Source organism: Alosa sapidissima, chromosome 22 (assembly GCF_018492685.1).
Source record: "Alosa sapidissima isolate fAloSap1 chromosome 22, fAloSap1.pri, whole genome shotgun sequence".
NCBI classification, from domain to species: domain Eukaryota; kingdom Metazoa; phylum Chordata; class Actinopteri; order Clupeiformes; family Clupeidae; genus Alosa; species Alosa sapidissima.
The window spans coordinates 1,750,410-1,776,502 of NC_055978.1; the positions used below are offsets into that span (position 1 = coordinate 1,750,410).

At 39.9% G+C, this 26,093-nt stretch overlaps 1 protein-coding gene and 1 non-coding gene across 4 annotated transcripts; both read left to right on the forward strand.

Annotated features, from left to right (window-relative positions):
* The first annotated feature begins 4,319 nt into the window (after window positions 1-4,319).
* tnni1d (troponin I, skeletal, slow d) lies at window positions 4,320-24,264 on the forward strand. Of its 3 annotated transcripts, XM_042077955.1 has the most exons (12): window positions 4,374-4,512; window positions 9,372-9,455; window positions 10,139-10,267; window positions 10,476-10,573; window positions 12,339-12,431; window positions 12,655-12,700; window positions 19,039-19,082; window positions 19,170-19,211; window positions 19,309-19,440; window positions 23,436-23,525; window positions 23,654-23,836; window positions 23,954-24,264. In XM_042077955.1, the coding sequence occupies exons 7-12, from the start codon at window positions 19,056-19,058 to the stop codon at window positions 24,050-24,052; spliced, it is 573 nt and encodes a 190-aa protein (XP_041933889.1). In that variant the 5' UTR covers window positions 4,374-4,512; window positions 9,372-9,455; window positions 10,139-10,267; window positions 10,476-10,573; window positions 12,339-12,431; window positions 12,655-12,700; window positions 19,039-19,055; the 3' UTR covers window positions 24,053-24,264. The 3 variants fall into 3 exon arrangements, 2 of the variants coding, with proteins under 2 accessions (XP_041933889.1, XP_041933888.1); XM_042077954.1 differs by lacking the exons at window positions 4,374-4,512; window positions 9,372-9,455; window positions 10,139-10,267; window positions 10,476-10,573 and having other exon boundaries at window positions 12,013-12,431; XR_006026333.1 differs by lacking the exons at window positions 19,039-19,082; window positions 19,170-19,211; window positions 19,309-19,440; ... (1 more) ...; window positions 23,654-23,836; window positions 23,954-24,264 and adding an exon at window positions 9,750-9,944 and having other exon boundaries at window positions 4,320-4,512; window positions 9,372-9,604; window positions 10,476-12,431.
* trnak-cuu lies at window positions 21,675-21,747 on the forward strand. Its single transcript has one exon. It is a non-coding gene; the product is annotated as a tRNA-Lys (tRNA).
* Window positions 24,265-26,093: the final 1,829 nt, after the last annotated feature.

The window sequence follows — 26,093 nt, forward strand, 5'->3', positions numbered from 1 at the left end:
TCTTCTAATGTTTTAATTGTTTATATGTGTGAATGTGAATTGATGCTTTGTTATGCTATAATATGAATTGATGCTTTGTTCATCATGTTAAAGTATTTTGTTGATCTTTGTTATACTGTTGTCTTGTCATTCTTGTAGTTCTAATAGTTACTGCTTGTTTGTAAACATATGTTTATGTTATTTACCTGAAGTTGTTGTTCCTGATTATTTAATGAAATTGTTAAAGACTTATCTAAATAAAATGATTTATTTCCTCTTTCGTAAACCTAACACATGTGCCAGTGTCTCTTATTCTTGTTTTCATAGTAGAATGAAGCACACGGAGAAGCAGTTACCACCTGCCTAGTCTTTATTTCAGCCTTTATCTTTCCTCCCCACAATTGATTTTGCCTCTTCAGAGTACAGTAAGACATCCTATATTTAGCTATGCATCTTGTTTTTATGGTAAAACATCTTATATTTGTTACATGACCATTATATCTGTGTATTTTTGGTCAGATGTCAAACCAGGAAAGGAAAACATCCTACTCTTTAAAAATTCTACTTGTTACTGCGACTTGCAGTTATGAGTAAATGAATCATAACTTCTGAACCAAAGGTGATAAATTGATTCTGTTTTTTTCACTGAGGAGAACACAACACTGTCTATCTTTCTCACACTATATCTACAATAGACATTAGGTGAAAAGTAAGATTCATCTTGACAAATTGATATTTTTGTGTTTTTTGATGTTGAATTTTGAAGGTATTGTTTAAAAACAATGTGTGTTACCCTCAAACTTATTAACTATGATATGTACCATTTTAAAGGGCTAGTTCTCCTGATTACAATGGTGGGTATATCTTATCTCTGTCATGTAGCATGGCCACACAATAAGCTTTTTTGTCTCACAAGGGCATCAAGTATGAAAAAACGTAATGTTTCGTGCCGTCTGCAAAGGTCTAATAAATGTATCATAACTTTTGAACAAAAGGTGATACATTGATTCTGTTTTTATCACTGAGTAGAGGACAAAATTGTGAATCTCCCATACACTCTAAGTTTTTCTCTATCTACAACAGAAATTGGGGGAAAAATGAGATTAATCTTGACAAACTGATAGTTTTGTGTTTTTTGGGGTTGAATTTTAAAGATATTTTTAAAATAATATGTGTGTTCTCCTCAAAATTATTAATTATATTTTATACCATTTGAAAGGGCTATTTCTCCTGATTATAATGGTGGGTAAATTATATCTCTGTCATGTAGCATAACCACACAATAAGCCTTTTTGTGCCATAAGGCCATCGAGTATGAAAAAATGGAATGTTCGGCGCGGTCTGCAAAGGGATAATCAAGTGGTTCTCACACTTTTCCTGTCATTTCCCACCATAGAGGATAGGGAATTTTAAAGCTCCGCCTGTCCCCCATTGCCTCAAATGACACCTTCAAAACATTTTTCCACACTAAATTTATGTTACATTTTCTATCCATTCCCCTGATCTGATTGTTTTAATTTATATGTGGGTCTTTGCGTTACTGTTTAGTGTGGATCATGTCAATTAATAAACAAAACAAAATCCTCCTGTTTGTTAGGCCCCATGCCCCACTAATGCCCAATAGTTTGAGAACTAAGGAAGTTGTCCAACATGAAGCAAATTTTAGTGAGCACACACCAGGCCAACTGTCAGATGTTGAATGAGTCATACCTGTCAATGAATGTTTGTGGCCCAAATTTGAGTAGTACACTCAGCAATAACCCAGATAGCAATTTCCTTTGGGCCGGATCCGCATAAAAGCCATTAGATCCGCCTGTAGCGGACATACGGTATCTGACTGTGGGCCAGGTCTGCTCCTGATACAGGTTTCAGCTCTGCTAGCAATGCTGTTTTATCACCGGTTTACAGATTTGTCCCAGGTCCAATTTCCGCAACTCAACTGGAAGTCAGGAGATGCGTTTAAAATACAAAACACCGATTTGGCCCAAACCTGTGATACGGATATGAGCCGAAGGACCATTTTTTCACAGCAGACCCAGGTGGTAATGATATTAATTAAGGTGCTGATTTTGCTAAATTGACCTTTCCCTACTTCATTGTCAACTGGCTGCTAAAGAAAAAAAAAGGTATTTTGGAATGGCACAAATGTAGAAACCATGGGGGTGCACTATGTTCCCATGGCCACTTCATTTCTACAGTAAGGCTGGAAAAGAAGATATAGTTGGCTCAATATTGATCATATGCTCGTTTCATTATTTTTATTATTACCTAGCAGTGGTAAAAGTAGTCAATTGTTGTTTGTGTCAGATCAAACAGTGCTATGAGACAACCCCATATTCTTGCCACGCATGCAGAAGTCCAAGCAGTAACGTTAATCAAGGATCTTTTGACATGATTTGCCAGCCTGGACTAGGACAGCCCAACCAAAGATTGTTTGGCCCAACTTTTCAAGGTAGGCTCTGCTTTTCTGCTTTTTATCTCTGTTGGTTTATTCAGAGACAACAATAAGCAAACGAGCGATTGATAACTTTACTGTAAGGTTATACTATTATTTTCCAGCAATATAGGCTAGGCTACTAGCTTAGCTTGAGCAAAACAGCCATCACAATAACTAGCCTATTTTGGTAACAGCTAACGCCAACAGGATCACTGATGATAAAAAAACGAGTGTAATTGTGACTTAACCTATTTTCAAAAAGGAATAAATGGCTCATGTTTATTTTTTGTTGTTTCAGATTGACCATGGAGATGACTGAGGAAGACAGCTTGAATATCGATGGGAACAGTGGAATTAACACGACTTAAACTTTGTCTGGGATTGCACTTCTACAGCCAGGTTGTTGAATAAAAAAAATAATAAGACACTTAGAATGCTATGTGTAAAGTTTTTTTTACCCCCCTTGTGTTTGTAGCCTAGCTTATGTTTATCAGTTGAGCTGTTGGGAAAACGTTACGAACTTTAGCCTGGGTGAACCTATAACGAACCTGTTAGCAAATGTGTAGCAAACAGATTTTTCAGGATAATTAGCCCTAATTACCAATCACATTTCACATGTCAAATAAAGCCGGCTGATGTCTGATAAACGGGTCCGTACCACACACAATAGGCGGACCCGTATTGCATATGATAAACAGATCTGGAACACGTCAGTAACACAGACTACCATACGGAACTGGGCCAGTCTTAGCCCTTATTGGTACCAGATCCGTCAAACGGATCCAGACCAATTTTGGACCGATGTGCGTTTGGACGCCGGATCAGGTCCATTATGCAGATCCGTGCCGGACGTTGTGGTAGGTGTGGCCCAGTTCCGTCCCAGTGTATGTTTGCTATCTGGGAAGGCACCATGGTCAGTTTGTATCATGGTCAGTTTGCTAAAATTGGCCTGGTGCGTGCTCGTAGGTCATAGTGTGTTAGGTCCTAAAATCAGGCTTACTTCTGCAGTCCTGAGAAACCTTGAGGGGTCTTCACTGAGGAAATATGGCAGCCCGCTTAAAGTGATAGTCCTTTTCATTCTTTTGGAATTCTTCAAAGACAGAGCATATAATTTAGGACACATATTGGTTACAACAAAAATATTAATAATTTTGAGCACTTACATCATCCTCAAGCTTGCTTAGGAGATTCTTAAGCTCTGGAAATCTCTCTTGGAGATTTGGAAATCTTGGCCCGATAGAGATTCAATAACCGAGGAAAATGTTGTCCAGCCCAGTAAAAAAGGATTCTGTCAAGTCAGCTGAGGTGATGCAATTGAATTCAGCTTTAATCTTTCAAAAATGAGGAAAAGAAAACAGACAAACATTATTTTCAGCCATATTTGCACGAAGACCTTGGCCATCTTGCAGCCAGAGAACACAATGGCATTTCAACAAACAGCTTTTGAGTCAGAAACATGTGGACTACAAGCAGCTTAGAAGAGGGATTTTTACAGACTGGATCGATAGTGTTCAAGAATTTGATGGCGATTTGTAGTGTCATAAGTGCAAAATAAAAATAAAATATCAAGTGTATCACTGACTTGAATGTCTGTGTCAGTTTATGAATTGGTTTGGTCACCTAATATTTAATTATCAAACATCATCAAATTCTTCCTCTCGTGGGATGAGCCGCTCCACTAAGAGCAAAACCTGCCTCACTGTATTGTAGGCATGAAATGTCCACAGCACAGCAGCTAACTGTAACACACAAATGCTGTAACAGCTAGATAGTAAGCCTCAGCTAAGTGGTCGTCACTTGCATTGTGGCCATTTTTTGGTAACTTCCACGTTTTGGTCGCTAAAACAACCCCCTTAGTAGAAATACAAAAGATGGTAGGCTATAAACGTATCTCACTACCAAGTGTAACACCATAGAAATAAACACTAGAAGTCGCGTTGAGCCTCTTGGAATGCGTCGATGTGGCCGCCATCTTGGTACAGGGGTTCAGTGAGTGATTTGACTACGCCTGCGAGGGAAAGATGCCAGACTTTTGCGCTGCATACGGCTGTTCAAACGAGCGAAACAAGAAGACAAAGGAGAAAGGCATTTCATAGGTAAGATTTTATTTTGTAGGACTATGATACTAAATGTTGTTTTTCGTTTGTGTTCATGAAAATAACGTTATTCACACGGTAACGTTAGGCAATTGCATTTGACAAGTGAGGGTAACGTTAACGTTAGCTAGCGTTTGCACTAGTATCATGTTTGATGGAAGAAAACCAACAACTATTTAGATGTATGATATCAAAATCTTGGAAAGGTGGTAAGACACTTTTTTGTCGGCTATGTTTGTAAAGTAATATCCGATAATGGTGTTGCAAGCTATGGTCCACAACCGAGGCGCCTAATGAAATGAACTTGAGGCAAACTGAGCTAACGTTAGCATTTAAAACGACTCGTTTGTGTTATTGTGAAGGAATTTAAAGACGAATAAAATGCATTTATAAGTACTGTACTGCCACTAGATGTTACAATATTGGCGTGGTACCATTGTATTGTAGCCTATAATGCTATGCTCCCGAACAGACTCTTCATTTAAGCTGCTCTAGATGCCAAGATCCATCATCTGCTATGCACTTGAAGGGTAGCAGCTAAAGTTAACGTTAACGTTACTACAAATTGTATCAATATTGGGTGAACTTGTTCTGTGAGAATGTTTCTGTGCGTAAATTTCCTAGTAACGGGGAGAGGCGCCAGGCATGGACTCGGGCTCTGAGGAGAGAGGGGTTTGTTGCATGTCCAAGATCCTTGCTTTGCAGCTCCCATTTTCGGTCTGTAAGACCACGAGAGAGTGCCGTCCCATCAATTTTTAACTTCCCCAAACATATGTCCAAGGTTAACCATGACAATTTATTACATTAAACCATATAATTAAACATGAGTTGTTCTTAGCAGGCTTACTCAAATAATTGACTTTTCTCTAGCTTCCAACAGTTTGAGCTCTCCAACGGTTGAATTTGTTCAGGTACTGTATGTTCTGGATAAGACTTAGAAAATGTAACAGACAACACTTGAAATAATAGATTGTTTACCTTGCAAAAAACTAAAGAACATGTTGTTTTGTGTATGTTTTCAAGGTGTTACAAGCACTCGTTTCCAAGCGATGGTTTCTGCTCAAATAACTATTTTCTTGCCTATCAGCATTTTGTAACATTAAGGGATACCGGAAGAATAGATATTCCAGATTTGCCAACTAACCAAGAGTTTGTTTTCCCCAACTCAGGGTTGCAGGGTTTCCTGTCATTCTCCTGAACAAGCAACCGACAACTAACATCTGCTTTCTCCTTACAGGTGAACCATTCCCTGAACAGTATTGTAAATTGCAGGGACTTGTGTTCTAATCAGGGGTTTATTCCGAGAAAGTGGTTCAGTAGCAAACCAGGTTAAGTTAAGATGGAGGTAGAGATAAATCAACAAATAGAAGAGCCTGGAGTCCTCATTATCTAGTGACTGTGAATAACAATGGAATATTTGTGTTTAAGGTGATTGACAGGTTATTCAACCTGATGAACAGCAGAAACCCACGTGCTGCAGGTTTTAAATCTCCACTAGGTTCCCGCAACTGGGAAGAGAAGTTAGGGTTTATGACCGAAGCTCGAGATTACCTGACCAGTTTGATGATGAATGATGGCACTCCACTTCATCGCTCAAAGAGGTTTTGTGTTTTTTTTGCTTGGTTTTATTGGTCAGGTAAGGTAAATACCTTTAGAAAAAACATGCATTGCAGTGTTACAGTAATGTTTTTCACTAGCCTGATAAGGTATCCTGTAACATAAATGTATAATCTGTGAATGTGTTGCCCATGGTGCATCATGAGACCCACCCTTTGGGCAAAACTATTTGCTGAAGCGAGGGTGTGTTTAGGTTTCAAGACTAGTGTTTCAAAGGAATTGGAGTGAAATATAGCTGTAGGCAATAATGGTAGGGAAAAGCGGCTTCATCAATTAGAGTTGGCATGCCCACCCACCAAAAAATATTCATATTAGGAAAAACTTCTTACAGGTATTTACCTTCACTTGCATTCTAAAAACTAAAGGCCAGTTCAAACCCAAGATCCACGACGAGACGAGCTGCAACCTTCTAAAACCCAGCATCTTTCTGCGACGTTCTATCTAAAAACTGAAGCATTCAGACCAATGCAGCAACTCGCAACGGGACTTTGGTTTCTATAACAATGTCCAGATAAACTAGCAAACTGGCTAGTTAGCAAACAAAGTCACACCGTTTATCTTGTGTCAAACTGTTCAAAACATTACGTTCTTTTTGTGATTTATGAAGCATATCCGTGTTAACTATAGTTGAACAGACACTGCTGTTTCTTTGAATGAAGGTAATAAGCATTTCTCTCCCTCTCCGTTGACCAAAACTGTGCCTTGGTATTTGCTGGACTAATTGAGTGACATCGCGTCATAAAAGCTGTGAGGTAAAAATGTTATAAAACTCTGCAACTGTGATTTGACATGTTGAATCTTTAGCGACAGCTTGAAGCTGCTTGCAATTGCTTGCAACTTTTGATTCACACCTCCGCAACTCCTCTCTGCAACCGTCACAGACCGTCGCAAATCTTAGGTTTGAACTGGCCTTAAGAACACAGGAGTTTTAAAGTTTGCATCCTCTTTGATCCAAAACATCCCCTAAAAGAGTAACTCTTTCAAACACCTGAAGTTCTATGTTCATACACTTTCCTTTCGACGTTGAGTTAAAAAAAACGTCTAATTGCTGTTCCAGTGTTGCCTTGTTTGGTTCCTTTACTGACTTGTTTGATAGAAACATGTGAGGACTTCATATACGAGAAATATTTGGGTAATGTATTGCTGTGTTCTCATTTCAATCATTTTACAGCATTAGGTTTCCTGCATTATCTCTCTCTGGCTTTTATACTGCTATTTCTATGGCTTCTATAGTTGTGTTCGCTGTTCTTACGACTCAACAAGGTTCCATAAATTCACTTTTACATACAAAGATATGTGACAAATTAAAGGGAAAACTTTCAAAACATTTATTTTAAGTCACACAATGTTTAAGTGCACTTAAAGGGAAACTTGGCAGGATTTCCCCCTCTGCTGGAGAAATTGTGCATTATGCTATTTTAAACTGTGAGAAAAGGTAACGATAAAGCACATGGATTTGTTTACAAGCTAGCGAACGGTTAGCATACGTTTGGCATAACTATGTGGATGTTACAAGGTAAGAAACACGATTTAAAACGAGTTTATTGTTTCTCACTTCTCTTTCCGGGACGGTAGTCTCAATGTTGCAAGGTTGGTTTTCCGCCTGGGGACGCTAGGCGCAGCGGTGAAAGTCACCATTTTCACTGGAACTGGTCATTTAACCATCCAAATGATTTCTAAATGGGTTTATTACGTTGAAATAGTTGCCAAGTTTCCCTTTAAGGGCATTTTACATCTTCACATTTGATTTCCCCTTTATTTTGTTCACTTATCTAGTATGTTCCAGTTCAAAACATACACTATTTAGCATTTCTTAATAACACTTGAGTTTACCATAAAATAGTCAATGTTGATGTTTCTTTTCTTATTTTAAAGGTATCTGTCTGTGACTTTGTCATCAATATTGAGTCATTCACCATGATGATACCCAACCCGATCTCACAAGCAATGCGTATGAAGTCGTACGCAACACTAATACCGAATTGCGTATGAATTCATACGCAAAATCAGCTAGTGACACATGCGCAGTAGCCTACATATCTGCTCACTCAAGCAACATGGCCACGCACGGCCACCTGTCAAAATCATTTTTTTATTTCATAAATAAGTTCCGTTAAAATAAATAATGGTTTGGTGTAGGCTAATTAATGAAATTTATTATAATGAAAAAATCCGTTTTTTTTTGTTTAGACCCATGTTTTATTTTCTTTTTAAAATTGAGAGCCACTAATATATCCAGAATTTGTTTAGTTGGAGGACGATCAATATAAAGATTTTAAATAGCCTTTTTATAACATCATTAAATATCCCTTCGTGGCGAAAGTCTAGCTACTTAAACTTTGAAAATGTGAAGTTCTTCCTGATGTCATTATTTTGCGACACTGCCAACTTGCTGCCCATATTGATAAAAGAAACCTCTCTGCTCGGTGTGTAAGTAGATGCAAAATATCTCGTTTATGGTTTGTTTACATGCATTACTTTGGAGGTTTGCCTATTTATTCATACCTGCTCATGTTTTTTTTTTTTTTTTTTGGTCGTTGCTTGTTGAATTCCTATTTTGAACATGAGCTCAATTATCATTATGCTAGCCATATAGAATCCACTTGCTAGTAAGCATTGTATCTATCTTGGTTAGCTAGGTAATAGAGGCAATCAATGGAAATATGTTTTTCTTCATTGAAGAGTTGAATTCTTCAACTTCATTTGGAGGTCAAATGGCTAATATACCTAGTTAAACCTGACGTGATTGTAGGTAGTTGACTTAGCATTGTTGCTAGCAGTAGTCAAATCTAACATTAGTAAGATGACCTAGCCCCTTTTGTGAGTTTGTGCTCGCAGAGTGAACTATTCAGTTCTGCCTTCTCACAAGGCGCTAGTATAGGCTACAGGCCATAGAGGGTGTTGACCTGTGGTCTTTACTACAATTTGAGTTTAACAACTTTTCTGTTTACAGCTCTGCATGGCTCTATATGCTATTTATCCATAAAATTCCTTGTCCATAGATTTGACTGTCATTGTTCATTGTTATACATCTGTTCTGTTCTGTTCTGTTCCGTTCTGTTTCCTGGTCTTCGGTCTAACTGTTATGTACAATGTCTTTTTCCAAAACACCCCTCAATCAGTGTCAAAAGGGATTGTGGACAAGTCAAGAGGAAGACGTGCGGGTTGAAACCAAGCCTCAACGAGATCAACGGCTCTACTCTTCTTATTAGTGAACTCAAACTTCTTTCATTTACTTTTAGTAGACCTACCATCTCCTGCGGATGTGCTACCCTTCCTGAGGTTTCTGTCATTCCACATCTACTGATTCCTCAAGATGAATTTTGGTAAGCACAGATTCTGTACTGTCTGTTCATTAAATGCACAGGGGGGTATTCTAAGTATGTGGTTTGGTGGCAGAGTTAATTTGAGCAGTGGTGCTTACAGCTTTACTCCCTTTGAAGGAGTGCCTGCTATGGAGGTGCGCTTTGATGAGGTAAACTCCACAGTTGTGGTCATGTCTGTATTAGAATGTGAAACAATATATGGGAGATGTTATTCTCAAGTATGTATTTGCATTGTGTGTGTGTGTGTGTGTGTGTGTGCAGGCTGTGCATGCGTAACCCTTTGTGAACACACAGTGGGACAGTGCTAGTCGGCTGCAGGAGCGGCTGCAGGGCCAGCTGAGCTCAATGGGGTTTACCATCAGGGAGCTGGTGGGCCTCTTGGTCCTTCGCCCGGCCCATCATGCCGTTCTCCTGCTTGACCCAACCTGCTACAGCTGCTCCCTGCATCAGTTCAGCTCACAGCTCAATCATTATTCCGCTGAGCTACAGGTACATACACGTATGTACACACACACACACACACACACACACACACACACATATATATATATACAAATACACACACACATAAGTAGAGTATAAATAATTTAACACATTTCAGATTTGAAAAGTTTTTATAGAGAGACGGATTAACACACACAACACTAATCTTTTTTGTGCATTAAAATGTGTATGTGCTGTAGGCTCGTGGTCTGTCACTCCAGTGGGTCTTTAGTGCCAGAGGAGACTACAGCAGAGCTGCCAAGTCCATCCAGAACAGCAACATTGATGATGAGAGAGTGACCTGCCTCCTCAACACTCGCATCATGAGGGTAACACACACACACACACACACAAATTAACACAAATTGGCAAATCATTATGGATACATGCCTGTATGTTCTGCAGCACTCTGAAGAGCCGTGTAATAAGCTTAATTAATATATTAGTAATATAGTAATATACACAGACAGATTATAATCCCTCATAGTACAGAGTCTGCACTGTTGAGAGTACACAATGATATTACTTTGTTTGTAGACGCTGGGAACCCTGCCGTTTTAGTGCTTTTGGACCTCACAGCGGCCTTTGATGACACAGTGGACCATGCAGTCCTTCTCTCCCGCCTTGAGCACTGTGTAGGCATCCGAGGCTCGGCACTTAAATGGTTTGGCTCCTATCTGACAAACAGGAGCTTCTCGGTCATGCTTGGTGATTTCTTGGTGATTTCTCCTCGTCAACTGCTCCTCTCTCTTGTGGGGTACCCCAAGGCTCGATTCTTGGCCCGACCCTGTTTTCCCTATACATGCTGCCGTTGGGGCCATTATAAGAAAGCACAACTTGTCTTTTCACTGTTACGCAGACAATGTGCAAATTGATTTGCCTATGAAACTGAATGACAGCGCAGCATTAGATTCCCTACTTAGCCACAACTTAATGTCGTGAATACAGCTATCACAAAACTTTCTTAACTTGAATGAAGCCAAAACTGAGTGCATCATTTTCAGTACTGCTGGAACACCAAACGGTCCAGCTCTAAGTTTGGGAGCTCTGGCTACTTATCTCAAGCCAGCTGTTAGAAATTTGGGGGTTACTTTTGATTGTAACATGAAATTTCACAAGCAAATCAGTAATGTGGTTAAAACAAATGTGGCTAAAGTTAAGAACTTTTTTAACAGGCATGATTTAGAAAAGGCGATTCATGCTTTTATTAGTTCAAGACTCGATTACTGTAATGCCTTGTATGCTGGCTTGAGTCAAACGTCCATCTCACGTCTGCAACTTGTGCAAAATGCTGCCGCCCGCTTTTTAACAAACACACCTAGACGCGAACATATTACTCCTGTTCTTTATACACTACATTGGCTCCCTGTGCGTTTTAGAATAGTGTTCAAGATTTTATTGTTTGTTTTTAATGCCCTGGCCCCAGAATACTTATCCGAGATGTTGACCCTGCGTGAGCACAACCGGTCTTTGCGGTCTTCTAACCAATTGGTGTTAGAGGTCCCAAGGTCCAGGTATAAACGGTGGGGTGAGCAGGCTTTTGCGGTTTTGGCCCCGAAACTCTGGAATAAGCTGCCCCCTGATATTCGGACAATAACGGACATTGGTCTTTTCAAGTCTAAACTAAAGACTCACTTGTTTAGAATGGCTTTTAATATGCTATAGTGGTGTGACAATTCTAGTTATTTATTTAAGTCTACATGTCAAGCAGTAAAAAGATTGATATGCTGTTTTTATCCTTAGCTTCTGATGTGAAGCACTCTGGGCATCTACTGGTTGTTGTAAAGTGCTATACAAATAAATGTTGATTGATTGATTGATTGATTGAGATATTTTAGTAACAATTAACAAATATTAACAAAGGGTTAGGTAATTACTAGTTTGCTATTTATTATGGCACCTTATTATGGAGTGTTACAAAAACTCTTTTATTCCTAGTGCAATACGCCTGCTAAATTTGCACAGTTTTGCTTTAGTGCACATAAACTATTCTGATGAGCATCTGTCAAAAATATAGATTGATAAGACAGTTTCTTAACTTTCTTAACTTATATTAACCTGTGTCTTTTTTCTCATCTTGTGTCTGTGTGTATCTTGTGCTATTTATGTGTACCTGATTGCGAGACAAGTTTCCCTTCGGGACAATAAAGTTAAACTGAACTGAACTGAAGTCTGGACTTAAAAATACTAAAATTGTCTGGTTTCCTGTTGCAACATTGCCCACTACTTTCATTATTTTCACCACTATGTTTCACCACTGACAATGCCATAGATATGATGGTCACAGTGTATTCTTAGATGCACCCTGCATTGTCACAGTCTTACAGTAGGTAATGTTTCATGCCTAAGGGCTAACCAGCATCAGAACAGCAGACATCATATACTATATTTGTCATCCAGTGGCTGAACAGGACTATAAGCTTCCATGGTCTTAAACACCTGTTGTCCTCCTCTGCTCTCATTGTTGGTGGTTACCTGCTGAAGAGAACCAGGGTACGGTGTGTGTTTGTGTTTCAAAGTATACTTGACATGCACTAACTTGTATAGTGTTTATGTGTTTTTATTGACGGTGTACATTTACACAGTGACTGGAAATATGACATTAAGTACTAATGGAATTTTGTTTTGGAGAGTTCTTTATGTTTATGTTTGATTCTTTGAAAGTTTTTACATGCTTGGAAAACATTGTGATAACCACTGATTTCTGTTATTTCAGGCAGTTAACTTTATTACAGGATCTTCATACAGCACCTCTAAGATAAGTATGTAACTTTTAAAAAGTGTTTATTTAACAGATTACATTTTAATTTGTTTCCAAAATGATATGTTAACTGACTTAAAATTATTACAATATCTGTCTGTAATTAATTGTATTATTTAAATAAGTGTCTCACCAAGATGGAATAAGTAAAAAAATACATATATCCACATACACACATACATACAAAAAAAAAAAATTGTCACCATGATTATTGTATTTGTTTTGTTGCGTGTTACATAAGCTGTGACTTCAAAGAAGTTGAAGAAGTATAGCTCTTTCTTATTTAATTTACCGCTGAATCAGTGCCAGTTTGTGCTGAGGTGTCAGCACTTACAGGACTCAAATTTAAATGACAAGTAAGAAGTCTTACTAAAGCTAATCTAATGATGAAGCAAATTATGTTTGCTAATTTAAATCCATGAGCAAGATCCCAAGCATCACAACATGCCACACAATAGCTTTAGTTCATGCACGAGGCACTTTGCTCATTGAGTGACTTTGCAGTTTGACTGACTTAAGTGTATGATTGGTGTTGAGGGGATGGAGGAAGACTGAATTGTTTCTATACTCAGAGAGAGCCCAAGCTCATATCATCAGCTACTAGAATGTCTCTTAATGTTGGGAAGGAGATTTACAGCCTAAATTATATTGTCTTAAAGCCTACTACACCCTCTAAACCGGAGTTAACACGAGTTGAAATATGTACCACCTTCCTATATACCAGTGGTTCTCAAACTGTTTTTGTCATTCCCCACTTTGGAGGTGGGGAATTTTCAAGCCCCACTTGACCCCATTAACCCGGTAATGTTCAAATATCTTTTTTTGCATTTTGGCTTTCAAGTTACATTTCCCGTCTCGGTCTGCTGGATCGGATGTTATTTTACTTCATATCTTGGTCTATGACTTATGTGTGTGTGTGGCTGTTTTGTTTTGATCGTCCTTGTCAAAAAGAAAAGCATAATTAAAGATAGGCACAGTTTTTTTTATTATTATTATTTCCTCCTGTTCCTCGCACCCCTCGTCATGTCTCTATTCCACTAGTGGGGCCTGTCCCACACTTTGAGAACCACTGCTATGCACACCAGTTCTGTATTGTATATAGGTATACAGTATGTGGCTGATACATTTTGGCCTTGACCATTAAAGAAAGCAAATTCATGGTAGTAGCCCCTTCTGGCCCATGACCTATTTTAGTTCAGTGTTAAGTTTGATGAAGATCCTACAAACTGCTTCAGAGATTTGCAAACACTGCATATCCATTTCTGTGCATGACCCCATTCAACCTTGATTTTTGATCCCACAACCTTGAGTAACTATTTGTTCAACACACCCTTATAGTAAGTAACTATGAATAGTTTGATGAAGATTCTTCAAACAGCTCTGGAGATATTTGATATCATTATGTGCTAACACATTATTTGTGTCATGTCATGGTGGTTCATTGAGATATCAGTCATCTTTTGTTTGTTACAGATTGGCATTGTAGGCACATAATATTCTCAATCAACATTATCTTAACCCAGTACACCGTGACATCAAGCGTGACACATGTCTTGTTTTTAATAAACTAGGCTAGGCCATGTTTTTTAAAAATGGTTATTGTACTGTATTCAAGCAGAAGTAGCCTAATATTTTATGTCATATAGACCATCATTAGAACTTTATTCAAAATTATTGTGGGGCAATTGTTAAATGAATATTGACTTTGTAGCCCATCTCTGACATACTACTAGACCAATAGAATAACATATGCAGGTCTAAAACTGAGAAAATTGTAGTTTAATCACAATTGCAATATAAACCATTGCAATTATCTAATGGCAAAGACTACAAATAATCATGCACAGTAAATGTATTCACATATGATTTTTATATTCATGTCATCCTCCTTGACTTTGTCACTTCTCATTGGTGAGCATGCCTGCCTGAGAAGCACAGCATTGAGTTTCAAAGTCATTCTGGTGTGCGTTTCTTAAAAGGGTAGTTGGCTAACCTCCATCGAAATCTTTGGAGTTAGAACCATCATTCTTGGATTTGATGTTTCTAGAAAGGGTAGTTCCTACGCTCAATAGCGAACATGGGTGGAAAGTTTGGTGATAGAAACTACTGGTCTAGAGTAGTCGTTTCTGCTTCGTTCATGGATATTTTGTGGTTGTCAAAAATTTAATTGCATTAGTTTGACCCTTTATATTCATACCTCAAACCCTCCAACTGAGTATTTCTCTTTTCATAATGTTTTAAATTTACATTCATTTTTCTTGAGGACAGGGGTGGAACAACGGAGGTTGCACTGATGACAAAGCTACGTCCACCAAATCCACTCATTTATGCCTGCACGTGAGCGAGGCTGAAATAATCCACTCATTTATGCCTGCACGTGAGCAAGGCTGAAATAATCCACTCATTTATTAATGCAATGTTTTCATGTTAATTAATCATCTTCGTAAGTTGGTATATGGTTAAATGACTCATTACAGAGCTAATGAAGACTACGCACCTACTGCCTGTAGGAAGAATATCCCGCTTGCAAGTTCGGTGTATCCTACCCGTGACCTTCAGTCTCACAAAGTCTCAGACATTGCGAGAAGCAGGATCAGTTTACATCCTGCATCCCCAGCACAGAGGCAGGCTAACGAAACCCGGCTAGCGATTGTTGCAAACGTGTGTATAATGGCAGAGCCGGCAAAGAAGCAGCGAAAACCCTTGACGGAAGATGCAAAGAAAAGGAAAAGCGCTTCAGACTGAGCGAGGGCTCGCACACGTATTGACACGTACCAGGGGGAGCTTTGTAGAGAAAAAGCACTCAGGCTTGCCTGGTGTCCCTTTAACAGTAATCGCCTACAGAGGGCCGCTCAGACAATGGCAGAAGTGCCATTCGTCATGTTATGAGGTTATGTGCAATCAAAATTAATTTGGAAACATTATGTTAAGGTCAAACATTTTTTAAGGGTGCCTTTAACAGTGGACAGTGTTTTGAACAACGGAACTAGCTATTTTCGACCAAACAATGGTACTTTCTAGACACAGGTGTTAGGTTGTTGCTTGAGCAAATATTGCGTTGTACCACAGTGGTTTAGCAAAGATGAAGCTAATGTAGACCTCTGGAGCGCTGAGCTTCTAATGCACTAGGCATGCTCACCAATCAGAAGTTGCACAACTTCAAGAGACATTTGGAATATTTAAGTCAATCAATTCATTTACATTCAAAAATCATATCACAAATCGCAATTACGATATCTGTCAGAAAAATCGCAATTCGATATTTTCCCCAAATCATGCAGCTCTAGACTAAATCCAGTTGATAAAATGACCTTGACTAACACTACAACCAAATCTCTCAAGTTTAGTTAGCAAGTAACAAAGATCATGTTTTTTTGTTGCATTTTGGGCCTGAAATGCAATATGAACTTGATCCCCAACCTCTTCATTCACCTCAGAAATGGACTCCGCATCCCAGAAAACCTATGCTTTGACAGCAAAACCATCAGAATTGACCCATTAGATATGCTATTCTTATTTCTCATCCAAGTCTTTTGGCGACCATTTTGGAAATATGGCAATAAAAAAAAAAAAAAAAAAAAAAAAAAACCAAACATTAAACTTAGGCAGTGGGAGTTATCAACAAATGTTGACTACATATCCTAAGGATGCCCAAAACATCAACTTACTTTTTAAGGGGTCCAACCTGATTTTGCAAGTTTTTCCACTGACTATACCACATCACAGCCTATACGTCATGAATACTCCCAACCATTTCATTTCAACCGAGGAAGCAGTTGCGTGTGCTTTTCCCAGTGACAATGCACAGATGAACACCACATTTTTGGTAGGAGATCCATCCAGCAAAGAGGAGAGCATCGGCAACCTCCAGCCTGAATGGCTTGAGCATGTTGTACTTTTGCACACCAAAGTGTCAGACACCAAACAGGACGAGGACCACAAAAGAGTCACGTTAGAAAGTTTATTTAAGGGTTGGGGGTTACAGGAGTTTCGGGAGTTCCAAGAGTCTGCGTGTGTGTGTTCCCCCAGTAGCCAAGCAGCAATGGCAGGAGCTGGATGATCCAGGAAGTCCTGGGGGAAATGCACGCACACACATACACAACAGCCATTGAAACGAAGCAGCAGTACAGTCAAGGGCTAGGCGGTATTCGTAGAAGAGAGACGAAAGGCAGATTACCGGGGCTGGAGATTAAAGAAGTAGTCGAGCGGGTCTGGGTTCACAGGCAAAGAGTCAGAGGCGTTTTCCAAGACAGACAGGTAACTGGTGCTGGTTTGCAGACGGTCTGACAAGTGTGGACTGAAAAACAAGGCTTTATATACAGGGCATGATGAGTGGTGAATGCAGTGCAGCTGGTAGGTTAACGAGGGTGAGGCAGAGCAGAGACAGGTGAAGGTGATTAGGCAGAGCGGAGAGTAGAGTGGAGCAGAGTAGGAACAGGTGGAGGTAATCAGACAGTAGAGAGAGAGCAGGCAGCCAAGTGGCACAGAATGGGATTCAATCAGTGTGTGTTACCAGGCAGAGAAAGAGCTCATGACACCAAAGACCTTGGTATCCTGGGGGTAGAGCAGCCATCTATTATTAATGAATATACTGTATCAGCCCAGTTTGCCCAAAGAGGCACCACTGATGAGATTTTTCAGGGGTACTGTACAAGGCCACCATCATGTCAGCAAGGTCTACTCTTCCCATATGGACATTGTATTGTGACACAATGTTTGGAAGAAACTGCAACTTTTCTTTTCTCGAGAAATGCCTGACTGGGCGTTTAACAAGGCTTCTAGCTACGACGGAGTATTAGGGCCACACATGAAGAAAAAAAATATTTTTGCCATGGCGAGATTAAACTCGACATGTTGACTTTAAAGTCAGCATGTCAACATTAAACTCGACATTTTGAGAATAAAGTTGAAATGTAATGTCGACTTTAATCTCGACGTGTCGACATTAAACTCGACATTTCGAGAATAAAGTTGAAATATAATATCTACTTTAATCTCGACGTGTCGACTTTCAGATAGATTGCGTCTTGTCTGTTAACTACTCATTGCCGTCATCGTGAAGTGCTGTATCTCGCGGTTGGAAATACCATGCACTATGCCGTTTAGTATATAGCTAGAATAATACATGTATCCAATGATATGTTTCTATACAAAATGCTATTTCACTCTGTTTTACGTGGGTAAGGCCACCGCACATTCAAATAACTGCCCTTCATGAACCAGGCCGTCACTCTCCGTTAACTAATTTCTCTAAAACTGCTTTTCCATGTCTCACCTGCAATAAACATAGGAGGCTATAAACACAGGTATAGCCTAAGCATATATACTATTTTGATCCCGTGAGGGAATATGTGTGCATGTATACTTTATTTATGCACTGTGTGTGCATATGTGCGCATGTAGGCTACTAGTACATGGGGTGGTCGGGGGCAGCTTCATTCGTCCCTAGACATTCAGCAATAGGCTGTTTTGCATCCATTACAAACAAGCAATGTGAAATTCTAGGATTGGGGAGAGCGCCTAGTATGCCTAGTCTAGTGCATACGCATGAAGTTGAACCTTTAGATGAAAAACACTCTTTAATAATAGGCCTACAATAAATAAAAAAAACCGCTAATGACGTTTAGGCTACTTTTGACCATCGCATTTATCGCCTGTAACTCCGTGATAAGGACCTACAGGAAAGTATTTGGCTGAGCAACGGAGGTTAATGTTTTATGTTTTGTTCACATGATATAGGCCTATGTCTAATCATTGTTGCAGTCGAAGAAAACTGGAATGTTTAATTCGTCCTCCCTTTCAATCGTCCCGAGCGGTCCTTCTCTCTCCAAACTAACTTTATTCTCAAAATGTTGAGTTTAATGTCGACACGTCGAGATTAAAGTCGACATGATATTTCAACTTTATTCTCGAAATGTCGAGTTTAATGTCGACATGGCGAGTTTAATCTCGTCATGGCAAAAATATTTCTTCCTTCATGTGTGGCCCTAATACTCCGTCGTATCTAGCAGCACAAGAGCTAGCTAGAGTGGCAGCTTTGTTATTAGCCCTTTTCATGACAGCCACGTTTGCTTCATTACCCACCGTATAATTATAGCTGCCCCTTCCTTGCTTCAGTTTGTCACAATTTATAACTAACTGATTTGTAACTGCACAAATGATTTCCGATATTACAAATATTTGGGTGGTGGTAGCGCAGTGGTTAAGGAAGTTGGCTAGCAGTGCAGTAGAAAAAGTTGTGGGTTTTAACAAAAAGTTGTTAAATTCCCGGCTTACGCCGTTGTGCCCTTGAGCATTAGCTGAGTATAAGCTGACATTAATATTTCATTATTTTTACAGACACGTGATCAGTCACCATGAATCCAAAGGCAACAATGGATAAGGTATCTGGTCATGATCATGTTTTCTTTTATACCCTCTCCAGTGATGGCTGCTTGATATATGTGCTGTCTTTTCTTAATTTGATACAGCCAAAATCTAAAATCTCAGCTTCACGGAAGCTCTCCCTGAAGGTTTGTGTTGCATTCCTATATGATTGCTTCATCATATACAGTAGCATTGTATTTTACTCATCTACATTACCATGACTACCATCTCTGATGTTATTAGATGATGCTTCTGGCAAGAGCCATCGAGGAGTTGGAAAAAGAAAAGGTAGACAGGGAAGATGAGAAGGAACGATACCTTGGGGAGAAGCTGCCACCTTTACAGCTTTCCGGCCTTTCTATGAAAGACTTACAGGTAAGTTTAAGGTGCTGTGAGAAAGGAGAGATATCAGCTGATCCTGTAGAGTTACATATTCAGACTCCTTGATGATTCAGATAAACTCTATATTTATTTACATATTTTTTCATAGTTAAAGCAACTTCACACAGTATTTCAAAATGCTATATTACACACACAAGTTTAATTACAAAAACAAATATTTGTTGTGTGCATGTCATATTTATCCTCACATTCTCACACCCAGTTGGAGGGATGAGGGTGTTTGATGTCCATATGTCCATGCCTGTGTGTGTCTGCTCGTGACACACGAACATGATTATTCACATGGGGGATTAGAATCCAGATGCTGGGATTTTCTTCACTTTGACTAGGATTATTGTGATTATGGTTGGGACCGTTTTGACAGTGTAGCAGGCTAGCAGCCTAACTATGTAAGGGATAATGGACGACACGGTGTTCGGTTCACAGAAATAAATGCAAGTTCGAGGTTGTAAACGGCCCCAACGCGCAGCAGAGTTATAATGTAAATGTTTTAATCGCTTTAATGTCTTGTTTGTAGAACTATTTATTTCCGCCACATATCAACTAATTTTTCAATTTGCAGGACAAACTGCCATCACCAGTTCTAAATGGATGGTTGCTATGGCCAAAGGCCAGTTGTTATGGCCCTTTCCATAAGACTCGTAAATCATTGTACGCCCACCCGTACAACATGTACGAATGAGTTGCTAGCGTGGACGCTGGGGTTTGTAGTCTTTTTGGGAAGAACATGGATGCCACCAGGGCAGCAGCTGTCTCGTTGGTGCTGGACATTGGTCTAGAACACGTGAACACGCCCCTCATTCTCCCTTACTGGGTATGATCAATGTGAATTAAAAAAAATAAAATAGTAACTCAATTTCGCCTATTTCAATTTCAACAAGTGCTGTCGTGTTTCTCTCGAGCCAAGAGGGACATTAGCAGGAGGCTAGTCATTGTTATTGTTTTGTGCTACATGTAGCCTCTAGCTAACCGGCTGGAAAACAAATCGTTACATTGTATTGCACGGACAGCAAGATTGTGTGATGCATGAATTGGTGACCGGATTGAACAAGCAATGTAATCTTTTGTGAGCATTGCATCGGCCCTCGGGGTACCCTCAAGAACTCCGAGGTAAAGGGGGCGTTCCTGCATGAAATGCCGCAAGAAAGCTGGGTAATTTACACTTTCCAACTCGGGCGGGGGATTTACGAGACAAAAGGAAAGCGACATATGTCACACCTGAACTGGGAACTTCGGGCTTTGAAGTGGGAGCTTTGCGAGAGCCCCCAGGAGAATGTTATGACGTCACTGAACATAGTGAAAGATAAAAAATGGACTTGTTCCGTTGTTTTTTTATGTTATACTCATAAGCACAGGTGATTGTGAATCACAATTTGTGATATTGAACAATACTTCCCAGAGTACCTTTGAGTAACTATGTGATGTTAGCAGAGACTTTCTAATGAGACACAGCACTCAAAGAATCTCCCATAGAAATGTATGGGGTTAGTTTGTAACGCAAACATGGCAGTCGTCTACACATATTCCGACCCTTCTGCTGCCAAAAGTTGAAATATGAATACATCGTGCCGATCATGTGGTATGTTGTGAATACATCATACCAATCATGTGCTGTGATCTCGCAGCTGCAGCAAGGTTGGTGTGTCGTTATGAAGCATTGCACACGCACAGTTCTACCCGAAATAGATGTCCGGTAAGTGCCCAAAAACCATTGCAATATGACCGCCGAGTGGTGGGACTTGCTTAAAAGGACTTTGATGTTAGCCTTCTAGCTAGCTAGCGTATGAACATTAGCAACGTCGCCCGTTTGTTGTTGTATTGTTTGTTCGGAAGTATGGAGTTCCAAAGTGGGAACCTTCCCACTTCCCAACCACATGAACATAAGGCATGAATATTTAACAGTCACTGACATTAGGTGGTTGTTTGCTGCATATTTTTTTTTTTTTTATCATATTCATTTTTGTATACATTGAAACGTTTGCATATTATTCACTTAAAAGTTTGTGACTAATAAAACGTCTATCTCTTATGGCTAGCCATGATACATTTGCATATCATTCACTTAATTAAACGTTTTTGAATAATAAAACGTTTATTTCTTACTACTTTATTTCTATCTTAGCCAAGCCAGGGGATAAACTTTCTCTTTAGAAAGCGACCAGACAAAAATAATCTTTAATTCTTCCTTAATGGAAGTAGTTTATTAAGCCCGGCTAGCTCAGTCGGTAGAGCATGAGACTCTTAATCTCAGGGTCGTGGGTTTGAGCTCCATGTTGGGCGCCTGTCTTTTAGGGGCAGCCGTGGTGTACTGGTTAGCGCTTAGGACTTGTAACCGGAGGGTTGCCGGATAGAACCCCGACCAGTAGGAACGGCTGAAGTGTCGTTGAGCAAGGCACCTAACCCCTCACTGCTCCCCGAGCGCCGCTGTAGCAGGCAGCTCACTGCGTCAGAATTAGTGTGTGCTTCACCTCACTGTGTGCTGAGGCAGAGACCAAATTTGCCTCACGGAATCAAAAGAGTACTTATACTTATTATACAAGAATAAAAAGTATACAGAGAAATACAGAAAAAGTATATGTAATGCCCAAAATAATAAATAAATTAATGAATGAGCTGGCCTTGTAGTAAGAGGGCACAGTTTGTCCAGACATGAGCTCAGTGTGGAGCAGAGCGAGTCTGTGGCATCATTAACCTCCAGAGAGAAGAATGTTCTGAGTGGAGGTAGACCGGAGGCAACCACAGAGGAGAAGTGGGTTGAAGACAGGTTGCGGATGTTGCGGCGGAACATGACTTATCTGCTGAGTAGCTGGAGGTTGCTCTGTCAGGCTGGCATTGAACCGGTTGAAGAAGTGGTCGGAAAGATGGAGAGGCGTCACCATGAGGGTGTCCGCTGAGCCTGGGGCATCTAAGTGGATGTTCATATTGCCGAGGACGAGTAGCGGACAGTCATGCTCAGGGACAGAGGAGAGCAGTTTCCAGTTCGTCCATAAAGCCACCCAGTTGTCCTGGTGGGTGGTAAATGACCATCACATTTTATTTTCATTAGGCTATTGACTGAATTGACATTGTTGTTTATTATTGCTATTCCATAACCATAAATACCATAACCATAACGTAGAGTTTAACCAGGGCGATCACTGTGATGGCATGGTATTCGAATGAGACATATTTGTTTGAAGGTAGCAGCGGAGTGAATTTCCATTTATTGGAAATTAGCAGGCCTGTCCCACCTCCTCATCCAGAGTGTGAGGTTAGTGGAGAGCGCAGCCGGGGTGGCAGTGTTCTTTGTTTTGATCCAAGTCTCAGTGAGATCAAGGAGTTCCAAAGAAAAGTGGTTGGCATAGGCAGCAATGAAATCAATTTTGTTGACTGTGGATTGGCATTTCCACAAGCCCATGGAGAAGGAGACTCCTGTAGATGAGGATTGTTTTAGTGACTGGAGGTTTGCCAGATTTCTGTCCCTTTTTTGCATAATGTCGTTTCCTGCGATGGCCGGTGATAACCGATGTGGATATTGATAATGGAAATCCTTGCCTGTTTCAAATCCAGCTGTTTCCAAACACACAGAGTTCAATTCTCAATACTCAATCATGTTGCCAATTAACCTCATTTTGAAAGTTGTGTAATGTTCCTTGTGTTTAACAACTTCACAACTTCCTTGTGTTTCAGAACTTGTGCTGCCTATTGTTGCCCCTGTCTCAGCATTATTGAGCTAGCATTGAATTCAACTAGTAACATTCCTCAGTTTCAACATATGATAGGTAGTCTATGCCCTATTTTCTAGTAACATGATTTGTAGATCACATTTTGTTTTTATTTTCATTTTACACACCGTCTCAACTTTTTTGGAAATGGCAAATGTAAATTGTACATCAGTGTCAGGCAGACTGATTATATTTACTTTTTGAATATTTTAAATCTCAATGTTAATATCTCCTGGTGTTAAAATATATGTGTTTTCTTTAAAGACTCTCTGTGAGCAGCTCCATGCAAAGATGGGCGTGGTTGATGAAGAGCGTTACGACTGTGAGGAAAAAGTGACAAAGCACAACAAAGATGTGAGTGACGGGCAATGCATGAAAGTCAAAGAAATTAATTAATTCATACAATCTAGCAATGGGCATATATAAGTAAGTATTGGCATTTGTAATAAGTATTTGTGGATTTTTGTGTTAATGTGTATCAGATCCGTGAGTTGAAACTGAAGGTACAGGACCTTGGGGGGAAGTTTAAGAAACCGGCCCTGAGGAAGGTGCGTGTATCTGCAGATGAGATGATGCGAGCTCTACTAGGCTCCAAACATAAAGGATCTATGGACCTCCGGGCCAACTTAAAATCTGTCAAGAAGGAAGACATCAAACAGGAGAAGGTACCACAAGGACAAAATCACATTCATTTTGTGTTACTTTTTTTAAAGCAATATGCTTCCCCCTGTCAAAAATGGGCTTAGAGATGCCTAAGTAAGGACCCTATTGTTCTTTTACAGGTACTGACAAGTGAGGTTGGTGATTGGCGCAAAAATGTGGAGGCGATGTCGGGCATGGAGGGAAGGAAGAAAATGTTTGATGCAGCAGGTGGTCAGTGAACAATGACTGAACAGAAATCTGACAAAGAAGTGGAGAATGAAGAGGAAGAGCAGTGGCTCCTGTACTTAACACTACCAATATGGCATGTGTCCACCAAATATACTCAAGCTTATAGTTAGGACCTCAGCAGTGGAGTGAAAGAAATGGAAAACAGTGAATTGTAATTAGATGGAACCAAACATAAAGGAAGAAATAAAGCTCATCACATGTTCTTCTTGTCATATATTTACAAAGCACTACATTCATTTATTGTGTGGTAATGAAGGCGTATACAGAATACCAATATTAAATACAGCTGCAAGCAGCAATGAAGGGGCCAAGCAGTTAATCAGGAGTTGTCATGGCAACTCAATGTTGTTACATTAGAGACTGACCGTTTCTATCCACAAGCCATCAGGATGCTGAATTATAGCGCCCCTAGTGGTCAAACGTCACCAAATGTATTGTGCGTCCTCAGAATGTGTTCACAAGTCCATGTACCAAGTTTGGTGTCGATACGTGAAAGTGTTACTAATTATAACGCCCTTTGTGGTCAGCGGTCACTACATTTATTTTCCGTCCTCGGGGTTGGGTCCCAAGTCCACGTACCAAGTTTGGTTTCGATACATGAAAGCTTTGCTGGGACATGAGCCTACCACCTGTGATTATAGTACCCCCGTAGTGGTCAAAAGTCACCAAATTTCTTGAGCCTCCTCATAATGTACCGAGTTTGAGTTTTTTATACGTGAAAGCCTTGCTGAGATATGAGTTCACTTCCTGTTTGGCCGCTTTGCCGCCAATTTTGATTGGTCGTGACAGGCGAACGGTTTTGAATATGCTTCCAAAACCCAATGCATTTGTGAGGCTTGGTTTGAGGATCATCTGTGCCAAGTTTCGTGAAAATCAGAGACATTTTGTGACCTGTGAAAACTTTTTAGAGGGTTTTCACACTTGGTCCCTTTCAGCCTTTTAAACAAACTCAGATCAATGACTCCACTTTTTTTGTGCATATGTGAACATGCCTAACAAACTCAGACCCCTCTAACGCAAACCGAACTGAGACCACCTTGGGAGGTAGTTCTCAGCGCAGTTCGCTTTGAAGTCCGCGGCACGGTTCGCATTATCTGTACATTGTGAACACATCACCCTGGGTTCTTTTTCACATTTTGCATTGTAGGCTATTTGTCCTACTTGACTTGCCATTGCCAAAACAGAAGGCATGTTGTTTATTTTATAGCCTAAAATAAACTATTAGGCTCATGATAGGCTTACAGACATTTGTAACATTAAATTGGCTACAGCCAAACAAGTGTTCTAGCGTAACAAACAATGTAGAAATCAGCAAACTTTGGATTGTATTGCTCACCATTTTTCATGATCTACTAGGCTATTATCTCTTTGTCGAACTCTTATTGCAAACATATACGAGAGACTGCACAGACAGTTAACGCTTGAATTAGCTTGAATTTCCCCTTGGGGATCAATAAATATATTGATAGATACTCTATCTATCTATCTATCTAACTAACAGGCTGCTGTTCACTTCATTTTGGACGTGAGCTAAAGTTGGACATAGCAACAGTTACTAGGTGGGGCGGGCCTACCACTGAATTAAAAAGTGTGATTGGCTGGCGTGCTGACTGACAGTTCAAGAGGATCTTTGCAATAACTTTACATCAGAATTCATTCTGAAAATATATTATAATATTTATATTTCAGAAAAAAAACAATGCATTTGTTTGGAGTTTTGTGAAAATCTGGGACATTTTGTGACCTGTGAAAACCTTTAAGTGTTTTTGATGAAATTCAATATGGCAGAAGGTCCAACATGGCGGAAATTGATGTCATGGGGTGCATGAGCTTCATCCAAGGATTCCAACGATATCTCGATGATCAAAATCAGGCATACGGTTCAAAGGTTAAGTGCATGGATGCAACGGCAACTTTGGTGGCACTAGAGTGCCTGTGTTGCAGACATAAAACTTGGTGAAATGAATTATGGGACTGTCCTGAATCAATGTGCCAAATTTCACACCTTTTTACAGGACGGTTCTATGGGCT